Below are 21404 nucleotides of genomic sequence, written 5' to 3' on the forward strand. Positions count from 1 at the left end.
ACACAAGTTGCATAAGTTGCTGACCAGGACATTTAGCCTTCTGGCACCTGCTGCCTCCCTACAGTCTTGGGAGATGCCTTACACCGCAGACAGACAGACATGCACACACGCACACACACGGAGATGCCTCACACTGCAGAGATACATACACAGATGCCTCACACCACAGACACACACAGGGAGATGCCTCACACCACAGATGCGCGCGCGCACACACACAAATAGCAGATCTGTCCGCTGCAGTCGTGTGTCAAGAAGAGTATGCAAAGTAAGTGTTATAAAATTTATTCGTGTAAGCATCCAGACACTTCTAGGTGGGCAAGATGATATGCAGATTCTGCTACAAGGTGCAACAGAAAATCGTGTTGGAGAGGATGAGACATCGGGTGCAGACGGGCAGTGGCACGAGTCCAAACAAAGGTGAGACGAGAGCACTTCATCTGGGAGAAACTTACAATAATAATTTAAAGCTTTGTGAGGCGACAGATGATCCAATTTAAACACTAAGAAATAGTACCATCGATGAAAAAGGAAATCAACTTCTATGTGTACCAAAAGAGTGTAGGGCAAACGAGAAAAATTTGCATCTGTCGAGGTACAAAGAAGAGTGTTCTGTAAGAGGGGCGTTAATTATTATTAATGGCAAACCCTGCAAATACAAAACAAAACCCAAATCACTGGTCACAGAACTCAAAATTTACATGTAATAAAGGCAAGGCAAGGCGATAGACTCGAGTTACGGCCTGTCGAATATTTACTCCACCGACGTTATGTACAGAAGCACTTGGCCAGCGTGTGCGCAGTGATTCCTGCGCACCCAGAGGGTTCTGTGAGAACGGCACTATATACAACTCTGTACACCCATCTGCAGGGCGCGCCTCCGTCCCCGGGGAGCGAGCCACGTAAAGCAGGATACCTGAGGTTTCACGTCTTCAGTTGCCTGATCAGAATCCCAAATATACATTTCAGGGTTGGTTTTTGTTTTTAAAGATATTTTCCTTGAATATGTGCACTATGGTTAAAATTTTTAAAACAATAAAAAAAATAAAACAAACACTTGAAGGAGCTGACCCTCCCCACCCCCGTGAGAGGCTTCGTGTGGCTCCAGTGTGTGAGGACGGGTGCGGTCCTGTCCCAGGCACGCCGCCCCCTCGCTGGCGCCTCTTCGGCAGTCGGCAAAAGCTCTCGTTTGACTTTTAAGAAGGAGGAGGATGAAGAAAAAAACAGGAAAAACAAGACCCCAAATGCCAAAGGAATTTCAGTGGGATGACATTCCTCCACCACTCAGAGAATATCTACGGAAAAACAAAAAAGGAAGCAAATAAATGTCATTTCTATAACCCTTGTACAAAATTTCAAATAATAACCAAAATCTTAGTAAAAACAAAAATCACTGGAGTAAACAGCAACGAAGTCCTATTTCGACGGGTGACTGAATCCAGTGACACAGGGACGCAGGCCCGTGGCCGCTGTGCGTGCGAGTGCGCGTGCAGGAAGCCCTTCCTGGCCACCAAATACTGGGTCCAGGCGATCTACTTACTGGACACACTGTAAACACCCGAAGCAGGAACTGTGTATTTGCACAAAGCTGTCTCAGTATTTTTTGCAATTATAAATACAAAACAACTTTACTGCCCAATAGTAGAGAAGCAGTTACATAAACTACAGCTGACAGGAATATATTAAATCATTATCTATAAGGATTATGGAAAATATACAAAAGGTAATAAGTGCACATAAAGGACACGTACGGTATTGCATGGTTTACATGCACAAGTTATCACGAGCACTATACTCTGCAACTATGTAGGAGAACTGAGCAGGTTTACAAAAGTTGACATACATCAGAAGGCAATGCATTAAAAAATGTTAATTATGAGAACAGTTGGGATAAAACAGTGGGACTGTGGTATAGTTCTTGTACTCCGAAAATTCTAGAGTACTATATCTTGCATGTCCCCCCAAGGTCAAGATTCCCACAGGCCCCGTAAAACCACTCCAAGTCACAGGGACCAGAGATGCCTGAGGATGCTGAAGGGGACTGCTCTTTAACAACCCACCTTGGAGCTCCTTCCCTGCCCCACCCGGTGGGGAGGGGTTGAAGACACTGAGCTACATCCCAGACATTTCTTATGGGAGACAACATCTGGCTAGATCACTAACTTATCCAGGCTGGGCTCAAACTTGAAACCCTCCTGCTTCAGCCTCCCAGAGTGCTGAGCTACAGGTGTGCACCACCCAGCCCGGCTCTTTCAAGGCATTGAAAATGCCCACAACGTCTCAGAGAACAAATGGTTCTGTAACTATTTAAAAACCTATGACTAAGTCACAGGATGAACTGATGTCACACAAAAATGATCCCAACAGTAACTCAAACCGATCCAGACAGAAAGGTTCCTGGGGAGCGCAGCTGGGAAGAGGCCTGAGCAATGGCGTTGGGCCCAAAACCAGTGCAGCCTGGGGAAACTCAGGAGACAACGGGCGCCACAGCCAGGCCTGCAGAGACGCGACAGACCCCAAGGACCCAGCCGCTCGCTCCTCACAAAGGGCACAAGAGTCTGCTGTGCACTGGAAATGTGACACTGAAGCAAGGATTCACGTCAAGTTTGAAATACATACTAGATTTCCAAGGGGTAGCTTAAAAAAAATGCCTTACTAGTATAATTACTTATGTTGGTTTCATGCTGGAGTGATTTTTAGGAGCACATTAAACATACATTAAGAATTAAACTTCTCTCGTTTCTTTGCTCTTTTTTAAAACATGGCTACTAGAACATGTTAAATTCTGTGTGGCTCCCGTTCCTTCCATTGGACAGAGCTGACCAATCGGTGTGCATGCAAAGAAAGGAAGAGGAGCAGGGAGATGGGGCCCTGGGACCAGGAACCAAGGGCAGACGGAAACGCATCACTCCCAACAATTCCAGGCAATTCCAGAGAGCAGTCACAGAAATGGTATGACCAAAGCAGCAATCAAGCCCAAAGAAGACACCGACAAGCACCCCTGCTTTCTGGGCTTTGTTCTGTTTGCTTACTGTGAGGCTCTTTTTCGTGAGAAATAAATGCAACTACAAAAAGGTATGAAAAACACCCACCCAGGCAGAGAAATCAAAAAGTTGGCACAGGATAAGCTTATCAGTAACTTTTAAAACTCTACTTTCTCCTATTTCTGTACTTTGTTATATGATTTTTGGTATCAAAATGGGGTAAGAGAGAGAGCAAGACTACTGACTCCTTCAACTGCCTCCAAATCGAAGCAGCCAAAAAAACAGTGCTTACTTCTACCCAAGCTTGAAAATCTGACGTCCTTACTAAGGCAGAATGGAGCGCAGGCATCACGACTGTGCTTGTCCCTAAGCCCAGCTGGAGGCAATCACCACTTGCAAATGACAAATGGCCAGTGACCCCACGTGCCCTGAGACTCCACTGTGTCCTGTCCAGCGGCCAGGAAGACTGGACACACCCCCAGGTACCACAGAGCACGGGCAGCCAAAGCCACTAGGCCCAGGCAGAGCACACTGGCGAGACTCCCCGCACAGGCTCCAGGCCACCGGGAGAAAGAACTCGCCCACACTGAGCTCATGGAAGTCACCACTGCCAGTGCCCCTGGCACTCTGAACACCAGGCCTAACGCCTAAAAGCCAGTGGGCAATTACATGCAGGTGGCTAGGGGCTCGATTTCTTTGGCTCACTGGGCTTTAATAAGTAGACTATGTAATTAAAAGCAGGTATTTTAAATCATCCTGTATTTCCGTGGCCAAGAGCTCTGAGCACTCCTTTCCAAAGCTCCCAGAGCCACACCATACATCCCCGTCAGTGGATACGGTTTGGGTCACGGCCACTCACTGGGGTCGCTGCCCCTTACCTCTGCAGCCGCTGCACAAGCTGGGCCACCATGGTGTCGGAGATGCCGGGGCAGGCCTCTTCCGCCAGGTAGATGGCGCCACGCAGCTCTTCTATGGACCCCAGGTTCCCCCCGCACGCCTGGCTCTTCTCCTTCAGCTGAAATACACGAAAGGCAGCATGACCCACATCCCCAGACCCAGACACGCATGCCACCCGATTTGACTTCAGGCTCCTGGGGCCCACAGCTGCCAGGTCACCGGGCTCCACAGCAAAGAACTCGAGACCAGCAAGCGACGACCGCACCAGACAGAGGAAGCCAGTTTGGGGTGCACCTCTGCTCCAAACTGGCCTCGCACGGAGGGTCCTGCTGACGCCATCTCTACTCTCGCTCCAGGTGTGCACACCACAGCAGCAGCATGATCACCTGAGCTCCTCTGCTCCCATGAGAAATCAGCATCCTCAGCACCTCCTCCCTCGGGGTGCACCCAACAGCGGAGCGTGGCTTGGGTCAGAGCCGGCCCTCCCAGCCTGCGGGTGGCAGCTGCACAGGGGACAGCCACCGAGGCCCCCGCCAGAGCCTCTCCTCTGTTCTGTCTCTGGATATCTCAGAGGACACTGACTGGCGTTGGCTCTGAGGGTGCCACGGTCACAGGCCGTCACTGACAGACCAGTGTCGCCGGGAATATTGTTTGTCGCAGCCTGCAATGCCAACGACCTTGAGACCCTTCCTACCCCCGTCACCTGCCTGCACCAGCGAGGCCCGAGAGTGATCTGCATCCTCCACCCAATGCCTGCACTGTCCTTGACCCATGCCTGTGTCTCAGGACCAGAAGGGTGCGGGGTGCGGACAGTTTCTGCCCAAGGACACACTGGGCAGTGAGTGCCAGCTCCAGGTCACCAATGGCCACTCCAGCCTCCCTACCATCCTCGTGTGTAAGGGCAAGGGCAAGTGAGCCCTGAGGACTACTCTTGGAAATCCTGCCCATTAAACACTTGGAACTTCAGGTCACCAGAGTATCATCAATAATAAAAACACACAGGAAAGGAGGGAGGCCTGGGTTCATGAGCTTCCCTCTAGGTAGCCCACATATTTCTGCATTAGATTAATCTGAGGAAGCTACAAATAATGACTTCAAGAGCTCCTTCTGAAAGCCAGTGAAAGCAATGCGCACTTCTAATTCCCGGCCCATCCTATTAGCACAGCCAATGACAGGTCACAGGACAGCAACGGGGCAGCTGGAAAGCCACGGGGCCTCAAGGGCTTAACGGCGTCTAGGGAAGGACATGCGTGACCAGGAGGCGGCCACTGCCAGAGCCGGAGAGCAGCACACCCTGCCCGGCCCGGCCCGCGGCTCCCACCCGAGGCCAGCGTGTCAGCACGGCTCACCCCACAGGACACCCCCATGTCCCAGGTGCCAGCCTCAGAGGGCTGAGGGGCTGGGAGAGGACCCGGGACTGAGGGCACATGAGAGCCCGGGTGTTGGCACAAGCAGCGCGCCCGTCCCCCCAGGGGCCCCGCTCGAGTCCCAGGACCCGGATGCTGCCTGCTGCTAAGCAGTCACCCAGAGAGGTGGGGGTCCCACTCAGATACGGGCGACTCAGCTGCTATCCTCAAGGCAGCCCGAGCCAGGGACGGACACGCAAGTGTGCACATGTACTCAGGCACGCGCGCACCATCCACAGGGCGGGAGCAGGTGGCCTCAGCAGGAGTGTGCAGGTCACAGGCAACGACTGTGGCATGGGGAAAACACAGGGACCCGAGGAATCCGGGCTCCCCTTCAAAGTAAAACTCTACTCTGAACACTGCCGTGAATCTGTGTGAAGCAGACACAAGGATGCAGTTTCACAGAGCTCCCCCAGGCTGCATGTCAGTCACCCTGGTAACACAGCTCAGGGCTGGGACGCCCTGGGCATCTCCCGGGAAGATGTGACAGAAGACAACTGCCAAGGGCGGGCAGGAGGCGGCTCTCGGAAGCAGTGCCTGAGGCCAGCAGCCCGCCTGTGTCCGCCAGCTGTCGTAATGTCCCCTACTTTACTGGCAATGTCCCACAGCCACAGGGCCCTGCTCCAACCCCTCCCGCCAGGAGTCTTACCTCTGCAAACAGAGGAGAAATAATTGTCGATAAACACTGAGAGAAAGGCCTCTTTGGGATGTCTTTCATCTGGAGGAAGAGAAGGAAGCTCGTCAAAACAGGTGACACCATCAGCCACTGGGGCTTCGGAACTGGTCTAGCAGAGCGACGCTGAGGACGCATCCTGCCCTCTGTCCCCGGGCTTCCACAGGCTACAATGTCTGATCTGCAGTCACACAGCTGGGACCCAGTGCCCCATGGGAAGGCAGGGAACAGGCAGTGAGCTCTGAGGGGACAGCCACGCTGGCCACACCGCCACTCTGTATGGAGGGGCTTTGCCGACCGAACCCTTCCGGGGTCACCTGTCAAAGTGGCCAGCGCACAAGCCACTACTTCCGCACTCTGCCTCAACACTGCACATCTTCAACTCACCCCAGAACCAGAAACCACTCACTGCGCTTTAAAAGTTCCAACGGGCTGCGGTGTGGCTCAGGAACAGAGCACTTGCCTGGTGTGTGTGTAACCCTGGACTCAATCCTCAACACCCCACCAGCCTAAAAATATACCTTTTTGGGTTTTGGGTTTTGGGTTTTGGGGGAGCGTTGTGGTAGCACTAGGGATTAAACTCAAGGCTCATCCCCAGCCTTTTCCTTCCTTCTCTTTTTATTGTTTTGAGACAAGTTCTCACTAAGTTGCTGTGAAGTCACCCAGGCTGAGCTCAAACTTAAGATCTTCCCAAGATCTGAGCTGCCCAGAGTGCTGGGATTACACGTGTGCACCATCATGCCCAGCTGCTTTCAGTAAATTTAAACAGGCATGAAACTAATTCATCAAAATTAAGTTTCATATAAAATACCAAAAGAGATACATTCATTTGTAAGGTCCTTGAACAAAGCGCTACATAAAATTATGGTATGACAGACACACAACCCTAGCACGCAAACAAACAAACGTGGTGGTCGCTCCCGCAAAGGCAGCCAGTCGCTGCACACGTGAAAGCTCCCCCCAAGCACCGACAATACATGGCCGAGGGTCACGATATCCTGGTGCGCCAGGGGATGGGGTCAGAATCATCAAGGTACAGCAGAGTCCAGGTCTGAACCTTCGGATAATCTCCCACCCTGGCCACCTGCAGATGACAGCCCGTCCACAAGCACCACAGCGAGTACCGCGCACCTGCCCCAGCGACCTCAGAGCACCAGTGACCGTACCTTACTCCTCTCCAACTCTGAGGGCTGAAGAGCTCCGTTCTCCAGATTCTTGGGGTCCTTCTCCCGGATTGTGAAGATCCAGTCCCCAGAGTCGTTGCCTCCCGACGCCTGGCCATCTGTTTCCCTGGACACAGACATCCCATCCCCGGTCGGCCACCGTCCACAGCTGCTTCCCACCCCTCTTGTCGAACTCATCCAACCCCTGGGGTGCCGGAGTCATGCAGCCCGCTTTATCTCATCTCGGAGTCTCCTCCCCAGCCCGCCGCCTCCGCCTCTCACACAGAGGCACAGCACTTCGTCCCCCTCGTTGGTCAGCTGCTCCTGGGCCTCAGTTTCTCTCCCAGATGCATCCTCTCAGCAGTAGCTCGCTTTGCTGCCTGTCCTGTCCTCCTCTCCTCTGGCCACACCTGTCTCGCCGCTGTCAGTCGTCCTTCCCCACTGTCCCCGGTACACCGGCCGTGTCCCCGCCTGCTCCCACCACACAGCCCCGTCCTCTGCACACCTTGGGGATGGGGGCCCTGCTCAGTCCGCCTCGGTCCCCAACGCTACCGAGGGACCCGCATCTCCTGCCCCCATCGAGCCACGCCTGCTCCTCCCCACTGCACTTCCTAGGCGGGACCTGGGAGCACAGCGAAGACAGCGGCCAGGCCCACGCACGTTCAGTCCCACAGAGGTCGGGGACACTCCACAGGCCACGTCAGATGCCACGAGACTCAAACGTGGCTGTAACTGACAGGAGCAGCACTGCGGACCTGGACCTTCTAAGCAAGAACAAAAAACTTCAACGCACCCACAAGACAAGAACCAAGAGTCCCGGGCCCGCTCACGCGCAGGACGTGGCCCGGACAGTGACTTACGTATCCGAGTCGTCGGAGCTGGAGTCGTCGTGGCTCTGCTCGGCCTTCCACCTCTTGTACCTGTCGATGAGCTCGGTCAGGTAGGACGTCTTCTTTGCATTGCGAATTATAAACTTGTGCTTCAGCAACTCCTTCGCCGTGGGTCTCTACAAAGGCCAAGGGAGATCACTCTTCCCGCAGTTCTACCCACCCAAGGGCAGGGTCTGCCTCAAATCTCGGGAACACCCAGTCCATCATCGAGGCCCCACCCAGCTGCAGAGCTTCGTGCTCCTGCCTGGGACTTGGCACACAGGCAAAGTGGGTGTGACACTTGGATTCCTTGCCAGGAAGCAGCCGATGAGAGCAAGAGGCTCCCGCGCTACCCTGTGGCACAGGAGCTGAGGCGACGCCTGTGAGAGCCGCTCCTCTCCATGTCCCTGCACGCAGATGCAGACAGGGAAGGACGTGCTGTCTCCATGAACTTTCTACCATACGCTCTGGCTGATACCACAAGAGACAGGAAAATAAGTGTGCTCATCTGGATTCATCGGACAACGGGCGAGGAGCCGGGAGATCCCTCTCCTCCTCTCCTCTCCTCTCCTCTCCTCGAGCTGGAAGAGCACTGGGGCCCCCAGCCACCAGCTCTCCCCGCTGGAAGACGGCAGCCTGCGCCCAGCCCCACCCTGTGGCTGAGCTCAGCGCTCCATCCTGACCCAACCTGGCACAGCCCCGGACAAGGGGCACACTCTGACCTCAGGACACGGCGCTCAGCAGAGGGCTCTGCCCTCCAGGGTGGCAACCCAGCCACTGCAGCGACCAGGTTTCTCAGGGAAACGCTGGGTGGCCCAACCTGAAACCGACAGCGGGCAGGGGGTTGGGGGAGACAGACCACGGATGACACAGAAATGCCAGTGAGCTACAGTGAGCTCCCACTCGCCCCAAATCACGAGCCTGGGTAACTAGAGCCAGCAAGTGTGTAAACTGGATTCCCCTCGGCGTGCATCCCTCCTCCCTGTCCAAGGTGCTCACACCCTGGGGCCAAGCTGGGATAGGAGGGTGCAACCCAGTGAGTAAGCCAGCCCCAGAAATGAGCTTTAACAGGAGGCATGTCCTTCTGGCGCTGGCAATGACACCGTCTTACACAGCACTGGCTGGGAGCAGAACTGCCACCGCCGCACCCCTCACTACCGCCCGGTGCCCAGCAGTGACCCAGCACACGAGGACCGCTCCATGTCCACTGAAACCCTCGCCAGAACTGGCCCCGCACAAGGAACACGAAGCTCTCAAAGCCATCACCCTTCTTTGGCTCAGAGTAATGGGCAGGGACAGGGGAAAGGTCAGTTAACTCTACCAAAACCCAGGCACAAAACAAGGACACGGACGGGGCTACATCCAACACCAAAATACACAGCCTTCGGAGAAAGCCCTAAGGTCGAGAGAAAAATGAAGTAAAGCTATGTGGTCACCACAGGCTCTGCCGCTGCGAATAAGCCATCAAGAGGGAAAGGAAGAAGCAGGAAGGGAAGAGAGGTGGGGCACTCGTTTATATCTTATTCATCCCTTGTTCCTGAGCGCGCACCTGCCAACTGGACCGTCACTGCTCAGGCTGGTCTTCACCATTACTACGAACGGTTCAGAGTTCCCAGCCTGACTTTCCTCCATAAACATTACAAATTTATGATTCCCCCATAATAGCAAGGAAAACATTCTTCAGGCTCAGGATGAGATGCTAGGAAAATCTAAAAGAAAATAAGAAGACCTTTCATCCTTAAAAGATTAAATGAAAACAAAAGCATTTTTGTAATTTGAAGGAATCAAACTAAACTCATTTAGAGAAAACGAATGAGATCCTGAAGGCAGCTGGTAAGAGACTACAGGGATCCCCACGGGTGGCCGGAGGCCCAGCCCCACCAGCAGGGGTCAAACTCACAAAGCTCGGCTCCTTGTTCAGACAGGCCTCCACGAACTCCTTGAGGGGCTTGCTGTAGTTTCCTTCCAGCGTCGGGGGGTTGTTCTTTGGAATGAGGAACAGAACCTTCATGGGATGCAGCTCGGAATGGGGCGGCTCCCCTCTGGCCAGTTCTATAGCTGTGATGCCCAGGGACCAGATATCTGCCTGTAACGACAAAGGCATCGTCAGATTCAACGACACGCTTAGGCAAAGCAAGGACAGCATAGTTCTCGGTGCTGCTTCTGGGGTTCTGGAAAAGACAATTAGGTTTGATGACCATAAGAAACAAAGGCTTTGCTATAATTGCAAAGTAGGCAGCAACAGGAAAAATGTGCATTACTGAACATCTCGCACCTCTCCCTGATGAGGGCCATGTGACCGCTCCTGCCCCAGGTTTCAGGGATTATGTGAGTCCCTGGAGATGGTGGCAGGGCTAACACAGTTGAGCAGGAACAGCTGTGGTGAGAGGATATAACTCTGGGGGGAAGGGCAGCTGTACAAGGGACCCAGAGCCTGAAAACCACTTACTATGGCACCGTAACATACAGATGCTACCACCCCCATCACACTTATGTAGTAATTGCTACCGTTGCACCATACAGGTTTAGTCTATTTGTTGCCATCGTAACAGCCCCCCGACAACTATGCCACATAAGGACTGTTGGCTACACACTGACACCTAAAGTTACAAAGGCTTGTTCAGCGTGACAGGAGTGCAAAAGCAATATGCATTCATGAGAAGTCAGGCTCTGACTTTCCCAGAGAGCTACATGCAATACTATTGTTCCTCCTAATGCTGGGCTGTGGCAGCCAGAACAGTCCTGGTGAGCCCCACCACCACAAGGGGAAGATAACTGGACACTGCTACACTTGAGTGTGCCACAGGATAAGGGTTTTCAATTCAGTATATTTTCAGTTTATTGAGCAGCATTTGTAATTCCTTAGTATCAATGCAATAACTAAATTTTCTCAACTGCTCAAAAAAAAAAAATCCATTTTCTATACTGATTCATCTGAAACAGGACCCAAACAAGGTTCACACATCCCAGTTGATGTTCAATGGCCACAGCTCTATTAATCCAGCACAGTCCCCACTCAATCCACCCAGTACCATCCATCAACCTGAAGAGGTCCCCAGCTCTGCCTGGTGGTTTCTTTCTGATGCCCAATTCACTGAGCTTCCCCAGAGGCCTGTTCTCCTGACAAAGGCCCACCGGATATGGAGTTGGTGAGATTCACAGTCGGCAGGAGCAAGTAGCCCTTCCCGGGGCACCTGCTGCCAGCTGCCCTGACACACACCATGGCTACAACTGAGCCAGTGGTGAAATCACTGACCATGTAATTTACAAATAATGCTGGGCAGTCTTAAAAAGGACTAAATCCAACATCTTATGGACACTTCATCAATCCCCAGACAACAGGACAAACACTGAAAATCAAAGAACAAAACATGATGGCAAAGACAACCCAGGGAACTGGGGCAGAGAACAAACCTCAGCCCAGGGACATTTTCTGCTGTTGGCGTCACTGTGGAACCAACCCATCATGACTTCTACTAGAACCTAGTACTTTTCTCTCACACTCGCCACACAGCAACAAAGGGGGAAGGCTGCAGGCTTGCTCAGGGGAGCACAGGACTTGGGCCCTTTTCCAGCCCTAACAATGTGGAAAGCACTCGCTGTCATGTTCTGCCACCCCAATGTCCCAACCCAGTGCTCCATGGGTCTGGGACCTGCCACACCTTCCATTCCCCAAGTTGAGAACAGCTGTCAGCAAGACTTGCTTCTCCATTCCTTATACTAATTCTTACCCTGAAGGGCTCAGTCTAGAAGAACAAGTATTAGGCACTGAGTCCAATTTTCCTTCTCCTCACAACTTGGAGCGCTTCATTTATCTTGCATGCGTACCCCATTAAAGCTCAACAGAAACAGGATTTATTCCAGGATCCCTCTGTCCTGGAAGCACCTGGAGCCTGGTGGTGGCGGGATGTGCAGAAGTGGACGCACAGGAGGACAGATGCACCACAGGGACAGAAGTGGCTGCAGTTCCTTACACACAGGTGAGCTCGGAGTCTGCGCCAGCCCCCCTGTATCATGCTGCAGCAGGTGCTGCTGGCAAATCTCCAAGCCAGAGATGCAGGCCACCTGTCCACGCAGTCTCTGATGACGCTTCCAGCCCTCCAAGGGTGCCACAACCAGTCAACACACCCGTGAACAAGAGGCACACTGGAGGCGGCCTCCGCCTTGGCCAGTCAGGGCGGAGCACATGCTGGCAGCCCAGAGCCGAGGACTTGCTTCAGGTGTGGGGCAGGCAGCAAGCACAAGGGAGCAAGCTTGCGAGGAACAACATGGCACTGGTAAGTCTTAAATAAGACGAATTTATCTATTACTGCTTCTAGGCAATACAGCATCCAGTGTGAAATGTGTGCCTGAGTATTAAAGTTCCAAAGGGCAGGGGCAGTCTCCCTCCAGAGCAAGGAAAACGGAGGTATGAGGGGATCTTTTTGTGGGGGTCACTTGGGGAAACACATGCAACTGGATAAGATGCTGCCAACAGAGAAACAGACTGGTTCCAACACATGTCCGAGTTAGGGTTAGTCACAAGTGACAGAGGCTGATGGCCTGAAATGTGGGTGTTCATTAGGAGATCTCTTCCCACGCAAACACTTCTAGGAAGCATGAGCCAGAGACACCATGGGAATCGCTGTTCCTCACTGGACCACATCCTCAACAGGAACAGGAAACGGGAATTATGTACAGCAGCACCCCACATCCCTACAACAGCAAGTGGAATAAAGCACATTGGCTACAAGTCTGGAGAGAGACACAGTCTAAGTGAGTTTCTAAAATTATGCATAGGAAACAATTCTAGAAAGAACCCTGATCAACTCTATAATCAAAAGAAAACCAAGCACAACTCTAAGTTACTCATAACTGAACCAAACAAAATTGGAATTAAGATTGCTACTGTGTGCTTAGATGCAATACTTAGGAACGCATTTATATGTGGGACCTAGATGCATAAAAGACATTTATGAGATCTTTATAGTAATAAAAGCTTTACCTGAAATGGCCCCACACTAAGCCTGCTGAAATAAAGCCCAGAGCGACTTCCCCTAGCTCACACCTCATCCCCTGAAGGGCTCCTTCCTCCCAGCCAGGGCAGCTCTGCAGGAGACGGGCCAACAGCAGGGGCCACAGCCCCTACCGGCCACGTCCTCACTCGGCCTCTGCACCCTACTTTTCCCATCCACACATCAGCAGGTGCAGGTGCACGTGCAAGTGATTGTTCCAGAGATGGCTGGGGCCTGGAAGTAACGCGGCAATCTACAGATGGTTTTCCTTTCTTTCCATTTCTTTTTCCAGTCTTTTCCAGATCATCACTGAAGATCGCGTATGTACTGCTTCTTAGGCCAAATGCAGGGAAAGCCACTGGCAAGAGAACGCCGACCTGCCCTCCGGCGTCTCCAATTCAGGACAGGCCAGCGTCTCTGGCACTGCCCGCCCCACAGTACCACATCTGCAACCCCCTGGAAATGCCTACTCTTCCCCGAGTGTCACCGTCGAGTACATCCTTCCGTCATCTCAGAGGGGCATCTGTGACGCTGCCTGACCCCTCTGGCCTTGCTGCCCTGGGCCTCCGCTGAGTGCCTTACGCAGATGACTGGGCACAACCACCACCCGGAAGTGACCAAACAACTGCAGAGAGAGGGTCACGAACTGGACGGCAGTTTCACCCGAATCTATTCCACTTGCTAACATATTATCCAAATGATCCTAAAGAGGAACACAGATGAAAAGCTTTTCAGCCCAAGGCCCATGGCTCAGTGTTGAAACCAAAGGCCTGTAATGTGGGAAGCCGAGTTACCTTGCTCGGCTCTGAACTTCACACTGGTGCGCTTGGACTGAGAACGGACCCTAACACGAGAAGCTGTGCATGTGCAACACCCTCGGGAGCAACTGGGCAGCAGGGCACACATGCTGCTCAGGTTACCACCGTAAGCGAATTTGTCCAGCTTCAGGAAAAGAAGATGCTAGGAGGCAGGCGCATCCTTCCTTCTCCTCACTCTCCTGCCTTTGCAGGAAAGCTGCCGGGTGTGTGTTCTCATACCTGCAGGAAGGAAGCCTGCGAGCCTGGTGGGGAAGGTCCCCCTGCACCTGCAGTGCAGACACCAGAGGGCCAATGCCTCTGAGTACAGGCCAGGGTGCATACAAGGGGCACCTGAGAATCAGGAGGCCACAGCAGCCACACTGGCTGCCCAGAGGCACCCCAATCCCCAGGAGGACAGCCACAAAGCAAGCTTGGACAGGCCCTGCTCCGGGCAAGAGCTGCTGATCCAGAGCAGACGTGCGAGACATCTTCCTGAGGCCTCACCCTTCGAATCCACTCCTGTAAACCTCACAAGACACCAACATCACTCTAATCTGCACCAACCTGCCTCCCCGCAGACAGGAAACCTCAAAGTTCACTCCCACAAGACTTCCCTTAACGATCACTGGGCATGATCCAAGCAAACAATCACTTTTGGACAAATCAGAGTAAAAGGTTAAAGCAAGAAAGCAAGAAAGAACGAACATATTTTCTTATACTACTTCCTCTCCAAACAAGTGTGCATTCCCGCAGGCGTGAGACAGTGCCTCGATGTCTCTGACACCAGCCATCAGCTGCTAAGAGCCTTTCCATCTGGTAAGAACTCCGGGAGGGAGGCCTGCAGATCTTTCGAACGTTCAGAGCCACCTTCAGCAAATGAGCAGAGGCCTCAAACCAGGATGAGAGTCGAGAAGGGCCAGAAGAGCTCTTAACAGAAAAGTTCCGAAGTAAGAATGATGGGCAGATCTGAAAAAGTATAAACCGAGTCCCATTTCATAGGACGACCAGCTAATTTACTGCCAAGAATGAGAAGAGAATATTCTCATGTTGTGATCAGATGAGTCTAGAAACTTGGATTCCAGCCTGCTGTGCTGAAATCTACACACACGAACTCCGATAAATGGAGAAAAAGGACTAAATACATTCCTCCAATTCCATGACCCTCAGTCCCGCAGAAAGCAGACGCAGCTCAGCGACATAGGGCAAAGGCACCCTTGCAACACCCCTAGCAGTACAGCTGGCTCATCTGGGGTAGGGGCTGCCCCATGCCTCCCAGAAGTCACGGCTGCCACCACTACTTAGCAGCAAGACAGCAGGGCCACTCCCAAGCCAGAACCAGGGACCCCCCACCACCTCCACCACACAACATGCTATGAAGGCCAACAGCGCTGGGTCCCAAGGGAAAACTTCCTAAGGCTCCCTGGACCGTTTCAAGAGGTGGGAATTCTACTACATATTGAAAAGGGTTCCATTTAAAAAGGTGACACTCCCGTAAATAACTGTGAGTTAAGTATTTGTTTGCTTACAAATGTGTGGTTCAGAAGAACTAATTTTCTCTGTATAGTTCACTGAGAAGAACAGACCAGGAAACGGAAGTTAAATCAGAAAACAAAAGACAACGAGCTCCGAGGACTCTCATTCTATACCACCAGGTTTAATGAACTCGAAGGACAACAGGAAGAAAGATGACATTGAGCCTCACGCTGGTGGTGAGGCTCCAGAGGAAGGGCCCTGACTGAGACCCTCAAGACACACGGTACAAAGAATCCGGAGCCATCACCAACAGAGCTCTCCCGGACCCTGCTGGGCCTCTCCGCTGCTCCTGGTCCGTGTGTCCTCTGACTACTGGACAGTGGGGGCCCGGCCCTGCCCCTCATCCACTCTGCTCAGGCTTCGCCCTCCTGTGCACAGCCAGTGTCCGCCTCCTCGGCCTCTCAGCTTGCCGCTTGCATGCCTGAGCTCACAGCGGGTCCTCCTGTCCCCGCGCACCCCTGCTTCTGCCTCCACCACACCAAACACACACGGAGCTAAAGCCAGTCGCCGCGGCCACATCAACAGAGGTGTTCAGGGACACAGGAGAAAACAGGTCGGAGAGTTACCTCCACCACCCACCGGGAGGTACCGCCAGGGGAGCCAGAGGCTGCAGGACAGAAGTGTGTGCGCTGGCTCTTACCTTCGAGTCGTAGGCCGACTGTTTGATGACCTCGGGTGCCATCCAGAATGGGGTGCCTACGAAGGTGTTCCTCTTTATCTGGGTGTCCGTGAGCTGGCCGGCCACTCCAAAGTCGGCCAGCTTCACCTCTCCGTGTTCAGACAGCAGAACATTGGCCGCTGTGAAAGAAGCCCCAGTGCTCACGTTAGTCACGTTAGTCACCACACTGAGCACGCGGAGCACAGCGAGGGAGTGTGGGTGTCCTCTCCAGCCACCTCGCTGCGTGGTGGGAACAGGCCAGGGCTTTGTTACTGGGTCCCCCAGCCCAGCCCAGCCCCAGAGGGCTGAAGGTGCAGGACAGCTCCCTTGGGCTAAAGTTGAGCCCCACCGCCTCAAATATTTTAAAGGAAAGAAAACAGTCTTCTTACCTTTAATATCTCTATGGATCTTCTTCTCTGAATGCAGATAATCAAGTCCCTTCAGGATTTCTCTCAATATAGTAGCAATCTGAGTTTCATCTAAAGGGCCAGGCTCTAACTAACAAAAACAACAACCACAAAAGAGTGTTACAATTATGTAATTACCTTACATATAGAAGACAAGACGATGTCCTCATTAAATGCACAAGAAGAATTAAAATTTGAAACATTTTGGGCAGGGGATTTAGCTCAGTGGTTCCGCTGCCTCCCTCCCAAGCACAATGTCCCAAGTTCGATCCCCGGCACCAAAAAAATAAAATAAAATATTAAATCAAGTAAAAATAAAACATTTTCACTTAAAACAGGCATTTTTGCCTACATAATTAAAATCTAGAATAAGAAGCCTGCAAAAAAACAGAACCAGAGAAAATGACTTTGGAGAAGAAGCAAGATCAGCTCAGTGGTGCCCCTAGGGACACCCTGCGCACTACACTTGCGGCCTACAAGCTGGCTTGTGAGCGTCACCATCTGGCCCACGGGGCGCAGGCAGGTCCCACAGTCCAGGAAGTGGTCCAGAAGCTCACAGTGCGCAGAGGATCTGCCTCATCTACTTGGCTATGTGACCGCAGGCTCAATCCTTTAACTCAAAATGCAAGCTCTCAGAAAGAGAGGCCTTGGAGGCCCTCCATCCCCGAGGTTACTGCTGTACCAGAGCTTTCTGAAGCTCTACTTTAAAGCTTCTCAACTTGAAGGGACACAGCTGAAAGACTTCAATTCCTAACACTTTGAGATTTGTTATATAGTACATATGGTAATAATAAAAATTATTCCTAATGAAATAACTGCCTCTGGGAATTTTTATTGAGAAACTCAGAGTTAGTTGTTACTACTGACTCCTTAACATCCACTCTTCTATAAAGATGTAAAGAAAAAATGTTGGCTGTGCATCTCCCCATTCAGAGGGAGGAATCAGAGCGCTAAGAGCTGTTCTAACAGATAGTATGCCCACCACCACTTGCAGAGAGGAGACTCCATCATAACTCACAATGACACAATCAGCACAACCAACTAATGCTCCATAAAGGCCTCACAGCAGAATGGAAGTCTAAGAAGCTGGACTCATTTCTACTCTGTCTGTTCTCCCCAGACTGTTTTCCAACTTAACAGTGAATGCCACCATAATCCACGCTCATACACCTGCGCCAACTGAAGACACAACCCCACAATGGCCACTGAGTTTTCAAGATAGATAAATGTGCTTTACACCAAACACAATGAAAACTAATACGCTCCTCGTCCATCTGCTTGACCAGGACAGCCCGAGGGTATGAGGGCCCAGGGAAGGTACCTCTGAAACTCCCCTGCTCACCTGCACTGCAGCGACTCAGGCCTGGCACTGCTTTCTGGTTATCTCATAGACCCACCCTGGCCATGCTACAATCCCCAAGGCCTGCCTGCCTCTTCCTCTGAGGCCTGATCTATGTGGCAAAAGACTACAACTAGGTCAATCTTCCCCTGCCACCTTGTCACCAGAAGAGAGGATGCCAGGAGCTTTGGTTAGGCTCCATATCATGTGCCCCGAGAAAGCAACACTTGTGTGCAGTAGCCTTCACGGAATCACCACAAATACTACCCAAGATGCTGTCCTTGGACCAAGACTTCGTTCCACAGAACCTAATTCTTCCCAAAGTTATTTGACCAAGAGTCTCATTTTTAACACACAGAAACCACTGTTCAAAAGACCAGAGCATGGAATATTCTGTGTCCTAATGAGTCTGCTTTTTCCATGTTTACTTTTTCAGGGTTCACAGAATGCACAAATATTCACTTCACAAGAAAGACACACTTATCTCACCACCTAAGGGAAGAGATGCTTATTCCTGTTCTCACTGTCACAACAAAGACAAAAGCCAGTGATGACAGCAAGATGGACAGCAGCATCTGGCCAGCCTGGGCTTCCCCAGCATAAAGAAGTCCCCAGACAGACACAGCAGAATAGCACCCAGGGAGAGCAGGAAGAGGAGCTGAGGAAAGCTCTAGATGATTAAGAGCAGGCTCCATGCCTGGCTATGCCTTCTTAACTACGGTGCAAACCCTTTCCTTCCATCACTGGTTTATATGAACGTCAGGGACTCCCCAAGGAATTCATTTGGGATAAAATCCTTCAAGGTGTCCAAGATGCCCATTTTGGGTGTAAACTTGAATAGGCTAAGGGAAGCCCAGAGAGTTGGAAAAACACTATTTCTGGGTGCGTCTGTGAGGAATTCCCAGAAGATCTGGCATCTGAATCAGAGGACTAACGAAGATTCACTCTCAGCCACGGCAGATGGGCTGCATCCAAACTGCTGAGTGCCCAAATAGAACACAAGGCAGAGAAAGGCAAATTCACGCTGTTCTTCTGAAGCTGGAACACCCTTCTGCCCCTGGACATCAGAATTCCACGCTCTCTGGCCTTTGGACTTGGACTGAGCCACACTAAAGACCTCCCTGGTTCTCCAGCTTGCAGAGCACCTATGATGGGCCTGCTCAGCCTCCAGCCACATGAGCAATTCCGTTAATAAATCCCCTCATCCACCCACCTCCCACTGTTCTATCTCTCGAAGAGCCCTACTGTAACTGTCCAATTCACTATAAAGGTATTCCAGAACATGCCAGGCCAGGGTGAGCTTAGTTCAGAGTCATAGCCTTCTCCATCGTTACCACTGCTAGGCAGGAGAAACATGGCAAACTCTATCTTTAAAATGGTGAACATTTCAAAAATTTACAACAAAGACTGCCAGGAAAAAATGTAGACATCTCATCCCTGGATGACCTGTAATCCCTTCCCCGCACCTCTCTCCGCTTCTTCCTGGGCCATAAGACCACCAGCCACGCACACCACCACCCAACTAGAGACTACAGCCCTAGGCCCTGCAGCAGTGACACGAGGAGTACGAGCACGTGTGACACAGGCCCCTCCTGGTCTTGGCCCTGAATGCTGGCAGCTGGAGAGGACAAAGGTTGAAGACTGAGCCATGGCCCATCATGGGGGAGATAAATTAACTTCTGTCTTGTTTGGGAACTGTGACGAGAACAGCATGACCTACACGTTACTTGAATGTACCATCTCGTGGTATGTGGTGTGTATTTATTTTTAAGCCTGTCAAAGATCTCTGCTGATCAAGTTTTGGGTTTATGTAGCAAAGGTCCTTCTTAATTACATTCAAGTCTGGCCCTTAGATTCTCTGGCAACACTAACTGACCTATTCATCACATGAGACTCTTTTGTCACAGGCCCTCACTCAACTGTCCTGATGCCCTCCACCTGCTTTCTCTTCCTGACCCTTCTAACACACAAGGACATACTTGGCCGTGCAGCTCCACAACAGAAGGATGCAAGGACTCCCCAGGGTTCAGGAAGACAGGACACACAGTAGACACACGGTAAGTACTTTCTGATCAAAACGGTTTCACTCACCGGGCTACCAACTCTTATCGCAATGAAAGTCAGAATGTCTTGAATTGCACACTGTGTATTATTCTCTCCCAGGCCTGGCATCCTGCAGGCAGCTGCAACCTGACAGCCTAATGACACAAGTGGCCTCCAATCTGTATCCCGAAGAACTCAAGGTTTCCTCACAGTGGCCTTGGGGAGCCTACCAACATTCCATTTATTACTTCATTTCCTTTCACTTAAAACACCCCCAACAGACTGAGCACACCCAGGTGTGTGCATTCAAAATATATGCCTTTCTTATATTAATGATTCTTAGTAAGTGAGCTATACTGTCTCTTTATCGTTCATGGTAGACCCTAAATTTGTATTGTTTTCTAAAAGTCAAAAAGCATGTAGCACCAGGAAAAGGAGAGAGGGCTCATGGGGCTCACGGCTTCTATGGGCCCTGGTTTACCTTCAGCCAGCTAAGGAGATGCTCGCGGCCTGGCCTGGGCCTGGGCAGTCCACCCACAGGATGGCACCTCTATAATTCACTCCAGTATTGGATCTGGTTAACACCAAACCAATGGAATACAGGCTTTCCACGGCAACCTGTAGTCTGTCTCCTATGAGGGCCCAAGGTCTACTTGTACACCACAAAGCAGAAGAAAGACATCAGGCTTTATACCCTGGTTTTGAGGCACAGCCATCTTCAACCTGGGGTAGTCACTTCTGCTCGATAGGGGGCTCTGTGAGTCTGTAAAATGGGGGGGCACATTTTCAGTCTGAGGACACGTGCTGCTAGCACTCAGCAGGGTGCCGTGGTACAGCTACAAGACAGGACATGAGCCATGACAATTCCCTGCCTATCTCCAAAGTACCCTGGGTTTCCCCTGAGGAAACATCCTGGCAATTCTCTGGCCCACACTGAACCTGGAGCCTACCTGCACTGAACCTCAATTCCAGAACTGAAGGAAGCCTCCCAAATCCACTATGCTCAAGGGTAGAAGAGGGTGACCATCTATCTTTGCGACCTGGCTGAGATTCATGGAAGAAAGCACACCGATGTCTCAAAGTCCACGTGCCATTGTATCACGGCCACAACAGAGAGCGAGAGGGTGGTGTGCGGGACGCAACATGCACTCAAATCCATACAACCACATGTAACGTGTGCTGGAGGCCACAGGCAGGATGGCTCCACAGAGACAGCTCAGATATCTGGGAATTTCCCCTGCTGAGGGATCCTCACGCTCAGGACTGGCAGAGCAAGCTCTCTAAGCAAGATGTGCAGTTATCTTTCCCCTGCAGGCCTCAACATGAGGCTCCCGCAAAGTCTCATATTAACCAGAACCACATGCCTGTCAGCAGAGAGAAGTAAAACTAGTTAGAATTTTTCAAAGATATGGCCGTAAGTCCATTTACTGAGCTACATTGCATCACACTTTTATGTATGACGATATTCTGGTCTTTAACATACAGGAGACCCTTTCAAAATAACCCTAATAGTTTCCAACATTCAAAAAACAACTACTGTATCCCATTATTCAAGTGTCCTACACTTTGAGGACTTGGATAAGATACACACACACACACACACACACACACACACACACACACACACACACACACACAGAC

At 51.6% G+C, this 21404-nt stretch overlaps 1 protein-coding gene across 5 annotated transcripts in view; it reads right to left on the reverse strand.

Moving 5' to 3' along the window:
* Positions 1-269: 269 nt before the first annotated feature.
* Stk24 (serine/threonine kinase 24) overlaps positions 270-21404 on the reverse strand; it is a 151386-nt gene continuing 130251 nt past the window's right edge. For all 5 annotated transcript variants that reach the window (XM_010604573.2, XM_010604572.2, XM_010604571.2 and 2 more), the window contains exons 4-11: positions 16364-16472; positions 15957-16114; positions 9893-10078; positions 7984-8129; positions 7127-7250; positions 5937-6005; positions 3863-3999; positions 270-1295 (exon numbers count right to left, since the gene is read on the reverse strand). In XM_010604573.2, the coding sequence (XP_010602875.1) occupies positions 1259-1295; positions 3863-3999; positions 5937-6005; positions 7127-7250; positions 7984-8129; positions 9893-10078; positions 15957-16114; positions 16364-16472 (966 nt within the window). In that variant the 3' untranslated portion in view covers positions 270-1258. The remainder of the gene's footprint in view (positions 1296-3862; positions 4000-5936; positions 6006-7126; positions 7251-7983; positions 8130-9892; positions 10079-15956; positions 16115-16363; positions 16473-21404) is intronic.

The sequence above is a fragment of the Fukomys damarensis genome, unplaced genomic scaffold (assembly GCF_012274545.1).
Source record: "Fukomys damarensis isolate Sample0158 unplaced genomic scaffold, DMR_v1.0_HiC HiC_scaffold_6, whole genome shotgun sequence".
NCBI classification, from domain to species: Eukaryota; Metazoa; Chordata; class Mammalia; order Rodentia; family Bathyergidae; genus Fukomys; species Fukomys damarensis.